The sequence below is a fragment of the Poromitra crassiceps genome, assembly GCF_964638095.1.
Source record: "Poromitra crassiceps genome assembly, chromosome: 8".
NCBI lineage: Eukaryota > Metazoa > Chordata > Actinopteri > Beryciformes > Melamphaidae > Poromitra > Poromitra crassiceps.
The window spans coordinates 10,635,639-10,651,320 of NC_139629.1; the positions used below are offsets into that span (position 1 = coordinate 10,635,639).

Genomic DNA, 15,682 nt, shown 5'->3' on the forward strand with positions numbered 1-15,682 from the left:
ACAGTGGCCCTGGTATCAACTGATAACCAAATATTTTAATATTGATTCATTGCAGAGCCTGGATTTTAAATCAGGTTATATTGATTTAGACGCCATATAAAGTTTCAGAAAATGTCTTAGCTGTCGTGTGTGAACCTTAATTATATGGCTGAGAATAATAAGGATATCAAATGTAGGCTATTTTTTATTTCATTTTATTTTTCATTCTTTTTGACACTAGAACATTTGAAAGAGGTTTGCAGAGAGCCAATAGCCAGACAAGGCCTATTGCGCACTGACAATACTTGGCAATTAAATTAATTTAGGATATCTATAGTAGGCTATGTGACCCTAACTGACCCTGTTTTATATAAGTGACCCTAAGTGACGTGTGACGTGGACATGCAGATTTTAGAAAACAAAAATAATCTCATGCCCACATGCTTCCAAATTGCATAGGAGTTGGGTGAGTCGGCCTACGTCGGAGGGGGCCCGGGTGTGCCCTATCTCATGCCTATAAAAGCCCCACGGCTTAGGCTGATCACTAAATTTGTGCTTCAGCATCTACTGTATCTCTGAAAACAGGCAAGAAGATGAGTCTCTCTGCTAAGGACAAGGCGACGGTCAAGACCTTCTGGGCCAAGGTGGTTGGACAGGCAGAGGATGTCGGCAACGATGCTCTGTCCAGGTAGTTTGGAATGACTAACTGATTTGAAGCTTCATATGAAATATATATAGCAGCAGCCTATTCTTTTATTGTGTTTATTGTGTGTTTTTTTCTAGGATGCTGGTTGTCTACCCGCAAACCAAGACTTATTTCTCCCACTGGAAAAGCCTGGCCCCCGGCTCTGGCCCGGTGAAGAAGCATGGGAAGACCGTGTTGATGGGAATCGGAGATGCTGTGGGCAAAATCGATGACCTGACTGCAGGTCTGCTCACCCTCAGTGAGAAGCACGCCTTCCAGCTGAGAGTGGACCCTGCTAACTTCAAGGTAGGCTGGCCTGGAAAGACAAAGCAATCCATAGAAAATAGGCCTACAGGCCTATAACCTATGTTTTCAAATTGTTTCCTTCCTTGAGTTTAATTCCACTATAATTTTCTCTTCCCTCATGTACAGAGTAGAATGTTTTGAATGTGTAATTATCTAACAAACAAACAAACAAACAAACAAACAAACAAACAAATAAATAAATATGCGAAGGAGCAGCGGCTCTACTCCAAGTCCCTCACGGATGACTGAGGTTCTCATCTTGTCCCTAAGAACTAAGGGAGATGCCAGCCACCCTCCTGAGAAAACCCATTTCGGTCGCTTGTATCTGCGATCTTGTTCTTTCGTTCATGACCCATCCTTCATGACCATAGGTGAGGGTAGGAATGAAGACCGACAGGTAGATCGAGGCGAGAGCTTTGCCTTCTGGCTCAGCTCTCTTTTCGTCACAACGGTGTGGTAAAGCGAACGCAATAGCGCTCCCGCTGCTCCGATTCTCCGGCCCATCTCCTGCCCCACTGTTCCCTCACTCGAGAACAAGACCCCAAGCTACTTGAAATAAATAACATGTAGCCTAATATTTAATAAAGTGTTTATCCTCCTTTCACAGATCATCTCCCACTGCATCATGGTGGTTCTGGCCATGAGGTTCCCAGATGACTTCACTCCTGATGCTCATGTGTCTGTTGACAAGTTCCTGTGCGCACTGTCTCTGGCTCTGTCGGAGAGATACAGATAATAACCTGCAACAAGACGGACAGCAGCATGACCTCTGACCCGCTCTGTTGCTCTGATTAATAAATCTGCAAAATAAATGATGGCTGAGTGAATTTCTCTTAAAGGTGTTGGCTAGAAGATCAAAAGTCACAAGACGGTTGATCAGAATGGAATTCAAAAATTAAATATCACACACTTGATTAAAATTACATCTAAAATGTTGTTTGTGCATTGCACATGGGCACATTGTTAGAAAATCGAGACAAAATTATCTAGGTTTATTCATTGTTGTAATAATTAGCTTTTACTATGCTACCAGACAGTCAAAAGTTTTGACAGGCCCCATTTTTCATTATTTATACTATTTTTTTTCCACATTTTAGAATAATAGTAAAGACACATCAAAACTGTGAAATAAATGGAATTGACCAAAACACAATATTTTAGATTCTTAAAGTATAGTCGCACTTTGCCTTTGGCTTTGCAAAGTAATGAATAAGCATCAACTTCAGATTTATTTGCCTTTAGATCCAAATGGATTTAAGATAATGAAAAACAGTATTTCAGAGGTGTGTCGAAACTTTGGACTGGTAGTGTATGTAGGCCTATATCAGTGGGAGTTCAATAATAATGCCGATCATGACTATATCAAGTGGAAGGAACAAAAACCTTTCGTGTAAATCAGCTTATAGGCCAGTGGTTCTCAAACTTTTTCACTGACCCCTAAACTGACACAAATTAGGCCACGGACCCCCAAGACTTTGTCCCAGGATCCCCATCTGATACGATTTTTGCTTTTAGGCTACAGAAGGTGTATGAAACCCATGACCAAAATAGTCATGTATCATTGAGTTACATGATGGGATTAGTGAAAATGTTGTCCCTTTTTGCAAACCCCACTTGAACTACTGGCCTAAAGCGTGGCATTAGCTTCCAGGTCACAGGGGCTTATAAAGGAAGCAATTATTTCAAATTAATTTACCTAATATAAACCAAATAATTTATATAGAGATAATTCAGAACATGAAAGTAGGTATTACCCAAGGTACATGTGTACCCTTTTACCCTTTTTTACCCTTAAATCTATTCTTTTATCTCAATTTGTTTTTTTTTTACTTTTTTCTTGTATTTAGTTAGGGTTAGGGTTAGGGTTAAATCAATATTTAATATCAATAATGGTGATGATGATGATCATATGATGATGATGATGATGCTGATCACAATGATGGTGATGATGATCATGATCATAATGATGATGATTATGATCATATGATGATGATGATGGTGATGATGATGATGGTGATGATGATGATGATGATAATAATAATAATAATAATAATAATAATAATAATAATACATTGTATTATTATTGATGTCGATTGTTGAATTGAAAAGGCTGTGCTAAGTGCTAAGTGCAATAGGCTCATTCGCCTATTGCCAAATTAAAAAATAGGCTACTTTTAATGTTAAGTGTGGCCCTTTCCAAACAATTTGCCTACTCCCTTAGATACCATGTTATGGCCTATAGCCTCTATAGCCTACATTCAGCAGTGTTTTATTCTCATAGGCCTAATGACCCGTTTCTGCAGGTCATAATACGTCGAAAATGAAATAATAATAATAATAATAATAATAATAATAATTATTATTATTAATAACAATGTGTGCCACACGCAGAACCCATCGAAGCATCCAGAAACATAATTTCCTTATCATATTTATTGTAGCATCGAGTCAACAGCCCACCACCCTGGCTATAGCCTATCCAATCGCTGACTTTTGGGAGGGGTATTGCTGCTATAAAAGGTCAGACACAGGATCTTTTGACCCCAGAAAGAACTCTTGTAAACAAAACGAGCCAGCAAAATGGTCGAGTGGACAGATATCGAGCGCACCACCATCCAGGACATCTTTTCCAAGTTGGACTACGAGATCGTGGGCCCTGCAGCTCTTTCCAGGTGAGTTGCTGTTGTCTATTTACTGAAAAGAGTGCAATGACAAGCTCGACAGACCGTGAGCCATACCTGGTTCATTATTATGCGTAATGTCTGTGCGTAATTACGCACAAGACTGCAGGCTATGTTTGTGCATTTCCCCGCACGGACCCCATGTCTCGATTTAATCCTCTTTTCTTTGTTTCCTATAGGTGCCTGGTCGTCTACCCCTGGACTCAGAGGTATTTTGGCAACTTTGGAAACCTCTACAATGCCGCAGCCATTAGTGTAAACCCAATGGTGGCCGCCCACGGGAAGGTTATCGTGCACGGTCTGGACCGGGCTATGAAGAACATGGACAACATCAAGAACACCTATGCTGAGCTGAGCGTGCTACATTCTGAGAAACTTCATGTGGACCCTGACAACTTCAGGGTATAGCCTATATACATATCTCCGATAATTACTTATGACTTATTTTCTTGGTTGTTATTTATTGGTTTTATTCCTGTTTTTTTTACGTAGCCTATTTGTTTTATGTATTGTTTTAACTGTTTGAAATAGCCTAAATCTTCTCAATCAATCAATCAATCAATCAATCAATCAATCAATCAATCAATCAATCAATCAATCAATAATTAGGCAAAAAAGCCTATACATTACAAATCAACCCATTCAATCTGACAATAAATGCCTTCTCAGACCAATTTACATACAGCCTAGTATCTTGTTACTTCAGGCCTTTGAGCATTTTTGGCTATTTTGCTATGCTATTATTTATCTGATTTAGATGGTTAAGGTAAGGACATGATGTTATGCATATTAAAAGTTATGCATATTAAAAATATTTTTCTCTGTTGTTTTCAGCTGTTTTCAGACTGTCTGACCATCGAGCTTGCCAAACAGTTGGGCACCTTTTTCACTGCTGATGTCCAGGCATGTTTCCAGAAGTTCATGGTCGTGGTGGTTAGCGCCCTGGGAAGGCAGTACCACTAGAGAGTCATCTCAGAGGACGATCACGCTGACAATTTTTGTAGAGGCTCCTGTTGGTTCTATCCCATGTCTCACAAGCAAATAAAAAAAAGTCAGCATACTGCACCTTGTTTGTCTTTGATTATCCATGTAATTAAGGTAATATGACAATATTTATTTGGGCCTGCATTTTAAAATTGCTAGCTAGAAAACTGATCAAAGGAATAATAATAATAATAATATAAAAAGTTTCATTTTCGACTTATTATGACCTGCAGAATCATGTCATTGGGCCTATATCTAGAGTAGGGGTTTTCAAAGTGGGAGGCGGGCCTCCCCAGGGGGGCTCCTAACAGTTTCAGGGAGGCTCAGTGAATGGAAGTGAAAAAAAAACATTCCATTAGTTATCAAAAGGAGATCACATAGAATAGCCTAAATGTGTGTGGCTTGGTTTAGTTTAGACATACACAGTCATTTTGGGGAATTTGAATGTTTTTCCCACTTTCCCAGAGTCAGAAAATAATATGCCTTCAGACAGTCATTTTTTATTTGGGATAGTCTCAAGTATGTCAACAGCAATACCAGGTTGTCTTGGCTCAATTGTTGAGTAGCAATGGGATCAAATAACATAATCATGATGGGGAGGGGGGCTCTGTTCAAGTGTCAGCATCTGAGGGGAGGCCCACAGTCTTGGACTTTGAAAATCCCTGTTCTAGAGAATAAAACACTGCTGAATGTATAGTAGTATAGGCTATCTAATGAAGTAGGCAAATTGTTTGGAAAAAGCCAATTAACATTAAAACCATACCTGTCAACATTGGGCTGTGAAAAAGAGGGAGATTTTGGGGGGGAATCGGTGAATGGCCTACCCTCGACGTCCCCCCGCCCCCATACACAAATTAATAGAATAAATACAAAGATGTAAAGTACATTACTTTTAATTGGTCATAGTTCACATTAAAATAAATAATGATAAAATAAAATAAAATAAAATAAAATAAAATAAAATAAAATAAAATAAAATAAAATAAAATAAAATAAAATAAAATAAAATAACCATACAAAATGTACAAGGTGTGATCAAAAGTCAGCATCTAAAATTTACATCCCCAAAAATGTGTGTGTCCAGGACTTTGCTCTTCTTGGTTCCCTCTGCCACCCAAGGACATGTAGTTAGTGGCAGACTTGGCAGCTCTGAGCACCTTCTCAGAGGCTGCATACTTGTGGCCAGGGCTGGTATGGTTGATTTGACAAGAAAGAAGTGCACGAGTACTGTTATCCATGCTAATTCTGTTTCCTGTGAGAATCCTTTTCACCGTGCTGAATGACCTCTCTGAGCTTGCATTGCTGTGAGGGATGCAGAGCATTGCCCTTCATCAGTGATGCCACATTCGTGAACCTCTCCTCTTTCCCTAGAACCCCCAGAACATGTCAACTCTGTCTTCCTATGGGAGATCCTTGCTCTCTGTGACTTGGTACTCCACCAACTCTTCTCTCAGCATATCTGTCTGCAAGCCCAGTTGAGGGAACAGGGCCCCTAGCCTTAGCACTGAAAATGAAAAACAGAAAGAACAGTGCTTTTCTTCTTAAACATTAGTTCAAGGCCTGAACCTCTGGAATTGCCGCTTGCGGCTACATTTATTATTATTATTAAGCCGTTAAGCTGAGTTGAGGTGTCGTGGGCCTAACTTAACAAAACATTGTTGAGGGAAGATGCCCACTTGAGAATTCCAATGACATGCTGCATATTGCTGTTGGCTAGGGTAGGTAACTGGTGATTGTGACTCGATCTGTAGATCTATGACGGTGTAGCCTGATGTCTCCTATGGTGTTGCAGATTATATCACTCGTTTGTGTTTTTAATCTGATTGGGCTTTTCTACATGTGTTTTACCTTTGGCACAAGCAAGGGGTAGTAACATCTTGTCCTGTGTATTCATTAATGAATTCAATGTTCACACAGGACATAGCTAAACAAGGAGGGCTTGACATTTTCGGAATTTTCTGAAACTGTATGGCGTCTAAATCAATATACCGGTAGCCTATATACTGATTTAAAATCCAGGCTCTGCAATTAATTAACATTAATAGATGTGGTTATCAGTTCATACCAGGATCACTGTGGTTCTACAGTAGGCCTATATTAATTAATTGGCAGACTGGCATGCTGTAGTGGTGCTGCTTGATAAGGCCATGCAGGCTCAGCCTTATCAGCATGACACCTCAGTCTAAGGCCCTGCCCCCCTATATGCCAAGAACATTTTAGCCTTAAATGAACTCATGGTGACCACGATTCCTCTACCCTTAATCATATGTTTAATGACTTTCCATCTGGGGTGGATAATTAATTAATTGATTAATTGGTGTTGTAGATGCACGATGGGCTACAACATTTGGAGAGACACTGTCAGTCAGAAACTAGCACTGCCACCATGGTTGGTTGAATGGACTGATAGCCTACTAGGCGCTGAGGTAAAAGGTTGATGTAGGTCTAATTGGGCATCTTGGCTTGGCAAGGTAAGAGATAGGCCTTTTTCAACACAGCCGTTTTGTGTCTAAAAGGCAGGAAGTAACACACGTGCACCAAAACATTAATTAGGGTTTCCAACTTCCAGTCCAATTAGGTGTTCCAGTACTGGGGCCATAATTAATGAGTTGGTTTCACTGCTGTTTACCCTAACCCTTGGCTATTTTCTTGGCATGCTGTAGTGTAGATTACTGAGTGGTGCTGCTTGATAAGGCCATGCAGGCTCAGCCTTATCAGCATGCCACCTGTCTAAGGCCCTGCCCCCCTATATATATGCCAAGAACATTTTTAGCCTTAAATGAACTCATGGTGACCACGATTCCTCTACCCTTAATGATTTGTTTGATGACTTGCCAGCTGGGGCTGAGAATTAATTAATTGATTAATTGGTGTTGTAGATGTGCAATGGGCTACAACATGGAGAGATACTGTCAGTCAGAAACCAGCACCGCCACCATGGTTGGTTGAATGGACTGATAGCCTACTGAGGGAAAAGGTTGATGTAGGCTAGGTCTAATTGGGCCCCTCGACTTGGCAAGCAAGGGAAGAGATAGGCCTTTTTCACAGCAGTATCTAAAAGGCAGGAAATAACACATGTGTACCAAAACATTAATTAGGTTTTCCAACTTCCAGTCCATTTAGGTGTTCCAGTGCTGGGGCCCTAATTAATGAGTTGCTTGCACCTCTGTTTACCCTGCCTTTTAGACATAAATGGTGCCTGTGAAAGGACCATTTAGAACATGATTCGCACAAGCGATAGACACACTTTTACTATCTATAAACCCTGTCTGAAAACCAAATTCTAACCAATTAATTTTTTAATTGTACCCAAGTGAACTGAAATATCAAGAACATAATGATAAAGAGCATGACCTCTCTGCAGGTTGAACCCGTTGAACCATGGATGGAGCTGTGCCACTGACTGCAGCAGGCTGCTGCCATCTAGTGTTGAGGCAGAGGAAAACACAAGAGGGAATGACCAACTGGTTTCAACCCTATTTATTTAGCTCAGTGGTTTCAACATGAGATCATATTATATCCACAAAGGGACACATCCTCTTATAGACGGGATGGTGTTAAAAATAACCTGTGGTAAAGGTTGCTAAGTCCTTTGCTGACAAAAACAGCACTGCCTGGATCCATTTAGTGTTTTTCAACTTTTTTCTTGGTAAAATGGTGACACCACAGACAACAACAATCGCTCTATACACCACTGCATACACTTACAAAAATGTACCTGCACCGACCTACTATCCTATCCTATAATAAGAATGAAAGTGTCCGTGTGTGTGTGTGTGTTTGCATGCGTGCGTGTGAGCAGAATCTATGCCGCTATGCCGTTTTATGTGCGGGTGACCTGATGGAGCTGGATTTTTTAATGTAATGTCATCAGTGATGTCATCCTTCCTGGCTGAGGCTATAAGTTCAGTGATGATGTCACCAGAGAAGTCATCCGTGATGATGTCATCGAGCGGGCGAGGCCACGTAGCAGGGGAGGTGCGTATGCGACGCACAGTGGGCAAGCTGCAGGGCGGGCGAGGCCGCGACTAATAGTCTACCAATAAGAATGAGAAGTGTGTGTGTCTGTGAGGAGAATTTTGTCCGGCCACAGCTATGCCGTTTTACGTGCGATCGGGCTGAAACTTTCAGGAAGTGTAAAGAGCACCCGTGCGGGTGACGTGATGGAGCCAAATTTTTTAATTAGGTAATTGCTCTAATTACCTAATGATGTGATGTCACTCGAGCAATGATGTCATCAGTGATGTCATTCTTCCTGGCTGAGCAGACTGGGTGGCTCCCAGTCTGGGACCACACTTTGAGAACCACTGACAAAACGGACTGTTATCAACATGTAGCAGAGAAACACCATGTATCCTATTTGGATAAGCTTAAAAGGAAAGTACAATAGCCTATGACAAACATACATATGCCCACATAGGTGATTTCTTATTTCCAAACAAACAAACAAAAACACACACACACACACACACACCAGCAGCAGTGTGTGTTTCAGTGAGCATATCTGGTTACAAAGATGACATCCTCTTGTGGTACGAGTCTGCACAAACGTCCAGGGAGAGAGAGGGGCAAAAAGACACAGCACTCCCATCTCAGTTGAAATCCACGAGGTAAGCAGACATGCTTTGCTTTTTACTTCATTATGGAAATACAGAATACAATAAGATGCATACAATGCTGTCTGCGTCATTGTTTTCCTTGGCTTGTCCAGATGAATATCAGTCTTAGAACGACATGGCTTTTTCCAACACTGGCAACCTGGCCCTGAATAGAAATATATACCCTTTTTTAGATTGCTGTTAAAATATGTTTTGTAATTGTGTGTTTTAAGCACAGAAAACAGCAGGTGTAACTTAGAAAATGTAAGAAATATGAAAATTATAGATAATACAAATTATTCTGATAACTGCCATGAAATACTGATCAAACATGGAATAACTGTAGTGTATGTTTATAAAAAAAATCTAAATGTTCATTTGTCAATATGTACTGGGTAACACTTTATTTCCTGGGTCCACAGTTTCCTAATCATTTCCTGTTAATTTCTTGGAAAGTTCCTCGAAATTACCATGAAATGATGTATTAGTTATATAAGACATTTAAGCAGTCTGGTGGAGTCATAAGATACTGTCAATTTCTAAAAGAGTTTGTTGGAAGTATTTATTGGAAGTCATTATTATTAATATTATTACTGGCAATATAGTTATTTGTTGAATTCCTTCCTCTAATTTATAATTTCCAATAGAACTCTACATCATTTCATGGTTCTGTCTTGGATATCACCAGGTACTTACTACCAAATTGAACTATTTCTCTATTTTCACTATAATGCGTAGTCGTACGTGTCATGGTTCTTTCCAGGAAACTTCCTAAGAAATGATCAGTTCCTTTCTAGGAAAATATTAGGAAATTGCAGACCTGGGAAAATAGTGTTATGTACTGAATCTCCAATAATCACACTTAATGTACACTTTGAGTCTGACCCTTCACTCATCCCCTCTTTAAGGTGGGCCTACTATTATGCACAAAGCAGATGATGCCCCTCCAGCCTACGAGGATGCACTGCACAGTCCCAGCTATGTGCAGCAGCAGTACGGCTATGCGGAGCCACCGCCACCGCCCTACAGCCCTGATGGGCCCGGGTACTGGGACCAGCGCTCGGGTGCCAGGACGGGCCCTGGCTACCCTCCAGCCATCATACCCACTCTGTCCGCCGGAGTGCTGACGTCCTACCCAGGTCCTGAGCCAATGACACAGGACTTCTGTTAGCCACAGCCTGGATTTACACGGTACAGATTGAGCAGTGTAGCAGCATGTAATCCAACTTCACTCTTACCAATCCTGCAGGAGATATGGAGGCTTTTCTGGAAGATCAGTGGCACAACACATATATTCGGCATGCCTTCATCAGAAAAGTAAGTCTGTTTCACTGCTGATTTTGACTGCACGTTTCACTGTTGTTCAAAGTGACCATCCAGTCACCATCCATCTCATCCAGTTAAATGTTCTCCTTGGTTGTGTGTTCCTGGGCAGGTGTACTTAATTCTGGCTGCACAGCTTTCTTTCACGATTGCAATTGTAGGGACCTTTACATTTGTGTAAGTGTCTCTATTCATTCATTCAATACAATATGACATCACCTGCTTCCAATTGGTTTTAACATGGGAGTTATTTGGCACTTGACCACCCATGAAAACTAGAATATAAACTTATCACCAAGATCATCTGGACACGTTTGTAGTATTCAAATTTTAAATAAATGTTAGTTTTCAGTCTATTGTCTTGGCTCATTCCAAAGAATGGGAAGTAAAAATCTGAACGGTATAAACTCCAAGTCCTAAATAACCTCCATGATAAAACAAAGTGGAACACTGCTTTACGGTATCTATTGAATAATAAAATATGCATTTTGTCTGCCCTGCCACAGTGACCCAGTGAGGCTGTTTGTCATAAATAACCCTGCTATCTACTGGACATCGTTGTGAGTCGCAGTCTTGAAATAAACACATTTCAACAACAATTCATTCTCACGCCGCACACTGTTTACAACAGAACACTTCTCATGGTGTCTCTTTCCACAGTGGGGTTTATTTGGTGGTTTACTGCATTATCATCTGCTTCAAAGAGACCAGGTGAGCATGGGCCCACCTCTCCCGTGTCGGATAGAGAATTGGCTCTATTACATATTCATTGCAATTTGTGTTTAGGAGGCGTTTCCCATGGAATCTTCTGCTGCTGTCAATATTTGTGAGTAATGTTAGTAGCCTGGTTTCTTACATTAGGGTCAGTGGCTTCCGAGTGGATTCATATTTGGATCCAAGAAAGAAAAAGTAAAAAATAAAAATCCCTGTAAGCAACCCTCATTTAAGTCCACACATTCATACTCACGTTATTTTCACAGTATTGAGTGAAGAGGCCCGACCCCCCCCCCTATTCTCTGTATACCATACCATAGACCTGAATTTTTCTTTAATAAGAGAGTCTTTGATATAGCTCAATTTATTAGTAATGCCTGGGAAAGAAGAAAAAATATGCTGTTTGTATAGGTTTGTAATGAATATGTTCTATTTTTCTATATGACACCGTGTGTCCTTTTGTTTGCTATGTTGCATTCTGAAATATGGAAGCTGAAGTATTGTAAACCACAGTTTTGTATCTGTTTTTGTCGTGTCTCATAAGCCCATACGGGCTGGGCCCCATTGGTGTGTGACACGTAAATAAAGAAATCAATCAATCAAAACCATTCCTGACAGCCTGTTGGCCTCCATTCACCGATGTCATGCCTTTATCTTGCAGACTCTCGCCTTGTCCTACGTGACTGGAACAATTGCGAGGTTTGTTTGCTTGTCCTGTCAGAGCAATGCACCCCAGCCAACCAAATCCATTTGATAATGAAGTGTACCCCCCCCCCCCACCATACACACACACACAGCAGTGTTTTGACCTAATCTCCACCTCCCCCTTGTATTTTTCACAGCACCTACGACACGAAAGCGGTGTTCCTCGCTGTGGGAATAACAGCGGTAGTCTGCATCGTCGTCACCATCTTCTCCTTCCAAACCAAGGTAGGTGGAGTGGTTAACTCTGCCTCTCTGTAGCCTGTGGCTTGTCAGAGGATGCTTTGTTGTGAGTGTAAGAGAACGCCATTGTCTCTCATTACAATGGGGCACTGAGCCCTTCAAATATTCATGGGGGGCGCGCCCGGGTAGTGCAGTGGTAGGTTCCCTGCCTACCGACTTGAGGGTCGCAGGTTCAAGCCCCCGTGTTACCTCCAGCTTGGTCGGGCCTCCATACAGGCACAATTGGCCGTGTCTGTGGGTGAGAAGCTGGATTGAGGGTAGGCCCACAGTATGTGTCCTGGTCACTGCACTAGTGCCTCCTCTGGTCGGTGGGACTGCCCGGAGCGTGTTCCTTTTGAAGCGCTCACTTTCATCCTATGAATGACTTGTGTTTGTCATCACAGGTGGATCTGACCTCGTGCAACGGACTCCTCTGTGTTCTCTCCATCGCCTTCTTGATTGTGGGGATTGTCACGACCGTCGTCCTCTGCTTCCATTATGTGAGATCCCTTCCCTTTTACAGTCCCGCTAGGTCGAACCCGTCCCACGGTTTACCCTGATCCATTCGCTCTCCCCGTGTTTCCAGCAGCAGCTCAGTAGAGACGAGGGAGCATGTTTGATTTCAGAGGGGTTGGAGTAATTTCTTAAGAGGGGGGGGGGGGGGGGGTTCTATGATTCCAGATTCTTAAATGTGAATATTTTCTGGTTTCTTTACTCCTCTGACAGTGAACTGAATACGGTGGGATCAGCCGATCAGCATTTTTGTAAACAAACGGCGTCACTGGGTGGAAACGGCAATGGGACCCTATGGAGCCTGAGCTTGAGCGTCTGACTCTAGCCGGCTGACATTTACATTTACATTTAAAAAACTGTGACAGTTCACACACAACTTCAACATGACATGCATATATTATAGATCAAACTCTTGAGCTACTTCTGCTCTCACTCAGAATGTCAAAATATAAGCGATGTCATGTATAGTTTTTGCGATATTAACGTTTGTTTGAAACAACTCGTACTACTTAACTGCCGCGGTTCCGGGTGTTTTGCAGTGTCGTGATGTCACACTGATCCCTCGTATATCTTTGGGTTGTGGACAAAAGACATTTGAGGACGTCATCTTGGGCTTTGGGAAATACTGATTGACATTTTTCACAATTTTTCTGATATTTTATAGAGTAAGATTAATTTTAATTGATTAATCGAGAAAACAATCATTAGACTAATCTACAATGAAAATAATCATTATTTGCAGCCCTATATTATTTCTCTGTGAATTATATATTCCTTGTTCTTTTTATACTGAAAGGACCCAGCACACAAGTGATTCATTGCACTGTTTGCCCTGTGTACTATATGCTGTGCATAATAAACACATGTAAACTTATTTGCAACTCAACAGATTCCTTGGGTTCATATGCTTTACGCTGCACTTGGAGCCATTGTTTATACTCTGGTGAGTCTGTGTTCACATTGATTTTTGAACTGGAATACATATATATATTTGGAGAAATTCGGGATATGCTCATATCATATGATTCGATAGGCGATATGAAGTTCATGATTCAATACAACCACAGATGTAATAAATAAAAGTTAAACGATAAAGTCTGCCACAAATCTCTCTAGCATCATCTTGTTATAATGGAAATAACAATTTAAATATGTCATTACAAATTGAAAATCATATAATTTGCATGGAGAGCTTGTGAAACTGATGGGCAAGCCATCTCATTTGTGATTACTACAGCAGAATAAAATGGAGCTAATATCACAATTCATTTTTCTGCCCCACGATATGTATCGTCACATTTTTGTATCGCGATATATTCAATGTAAATACAGTATATCATCCAATCCCTAGATAGAACCTTATCAAGCAGTCATGCCCATGTTCCTCCTTTTCGGCCACTGTGAATTTGCTTTTTATGGTCTTTTTCTTCTTTGTCTGTTAGTTTTTAGCATACAACACCCAGCTTCTCATTGCTTTTTGCTCTGTTAGTTTTTAGCATACAAGCTTCTCATTGGTCTTTTGTTCTGTCAACACCAGCTTCATTGGTCTTTTTTCTTTCTGTGTTAGTTTTTAGCATACAACACCCAGCTTCTCATTGGAAACAGAGAGCTGGCCCTCAGTCCGGAGGAGTACATCTATGGAGCCCTGTGTCTCTACACCGACATCATCCAGATCTTCCTCTTCATCCTCCAGATTGGTGGCGCTGCCAGTGAATAAGCCTGTGATAGTACACATCATTTTGTCCTCAATGTGTTTGTCATCAAATGTACCGATGCCCGCACACACAAGCACAAAAATTAGAGCCTGTCACAACCAGTTATCAGTATTGAAAATCACTCTATGCTATATGTTTTTGTCATTGACACTGAAGCACTTTGATTCATCCTAGCACTATAAGAAGCAGGGGCAGTGGCTATAAATGTTAAAGGGACTGCTCACCCTAAAATCCAAAATTCATATTTTTCCTCTCACCTATAAAGCTATTTATCCGATTGTTTTGTTTTAGTAGTCTGCGCTTTGGAGATATCAGCCAGAGATGTCTGCCTTCTCTCCAATACAATGGAACCGGATGGCACTCGGCTTGTGATGCTCAAAGCGTGTTTGGTCGAAAGTTCCTACATTAAACTGCTCACAACAAGGTCTGTGGATTATCTTGCGTAAACCAGGTCATGATTTCTGGAAAGAGACATTGCTGTTGAGTTTTTCAAATTTATTTTTGGCACTTTGAGCACCACAAGCCGAGTGCCATCCAGTTCCATTGTATTGGAGAGAAGGCAGACATCTCCAAAACCCAGGCAACTATCCCAAAACAATCTAGATGGATAAATAGCACTACAGGTGAGAGGAAAAATATGTATTTTTGATTTTAGGGTGAGCTGTCCCTTTAAGTCTTTCCCCTCGCCTGAAAGTGAATGTAATGAGTCATTTGAGCTCTGCGTTCTTCTTGGTTGTACATTAATAATTTGTCTTGCCCTTCTGTTTGTGCAAGTGGCATTTGAGACATGTAACGATCCACCATTCTACTGAGACTATATTGGAGGGGACATACAGTATAATGTTCATCCTTTAACACTACATTAGCCTGTGAGCTAAACTACTTGTGTCAACCATAATCCTGCAGTCAAGGTTAAAGTCGAGCTGAACCCAAAAATTACTTTTCTTTTCTTTTAGTTAAAATACCTGGGTATGCAGTGCACCTATTTAATAATGTATGCCAAAAAAATCACAAAAATCTAATTTCTTTAGTTTTTCTACACTTTTTCACATAAAAAGTTCATTTTTCAAGATTTCATTCATAACAGTAATCTACAGTTTGCTGATGTCACCTAGTACTATCAAATTTCTACCCCATTTCAACCAATCATATCACGACATGGCAGCTGTCAATCAAATCTTCATTTCAGGATCATTTTCTCTTCCAAAGAAAGAGAAAATGGCGCCTAGTGCCTAGCCTGGTAAACCGCCCGTCACGTGA

The 15,682-nt window shown here is 40.9% G+C and overlaps 3 protein-coding genes across 3 annotated transcripts; all 3 read left to right on the forward strand.

The window, feature by feature from the left end:
* Positions 1-572: 572 nt before the first annotated feature.
* On the forward strand, positions 573-1,706 carry LOC310780886 (hemoglobin subunit alpha-2-like; the record flags this gene model as incomplete). Its single annotated transcript, XM_083641400.1, has 3 exons — positions 573-667; positions 763-970; positions 1,578-1,706. 3 exons carry the CDS (start codon positions 573-575, stop codon positions 1,704-1,706), a joined length of 432 nt encoding a protein of 143 aa, XP_083497526.1.
* A 1,844-nt stretch (positions 1,707-3,550) lies between these two features.
* On the forward strand, positions 3,551-4,614 carry LOC310781210 (hemoglobin subunit beta-2-like; the record flags this gene model as incomplete). Its single annotated transcript, XM_083641768.1, has 3 exons — positions 3,551-3,642; positions 3,831-4,053; positions 4,486-4,614. 3 exons carry the CDS (start codon positions 3,551-3,553, stop codon positions 4,612-4,614), a joined length of 444 nt encoding a protein of 147 aa, XP_083497894.1.
* Positions 4,615-10,487: 5,873 nt separating this feature from the next.
* Positions 10,488-14,424, forward strand: LOC310781538 (protein lifeguard 3-like; the record flags this gene model as incomplete). The annotated part of the gene is made up of 9 exons (XM_083642182.1): positions 10,488-10,550; positions 10,669-10,733; positions 11,063-11,116; positions 11,343-11,382; positions 11,932-11,969; positions 12,113-12,200; positions 12,599-12,694; positions 13,597-13,650; positions 14,275-14,424. The coding sequence occupies 9 exons, from the start codon at positions 10,488-10,490 to the stop codon at positions 14,422-14,424; spliced, it is 648 nt and encodes a 215-aa protein (XP_083498308.1).
* Positions 14,425-15,682: the final 1,258 nt, after the last annotated feature.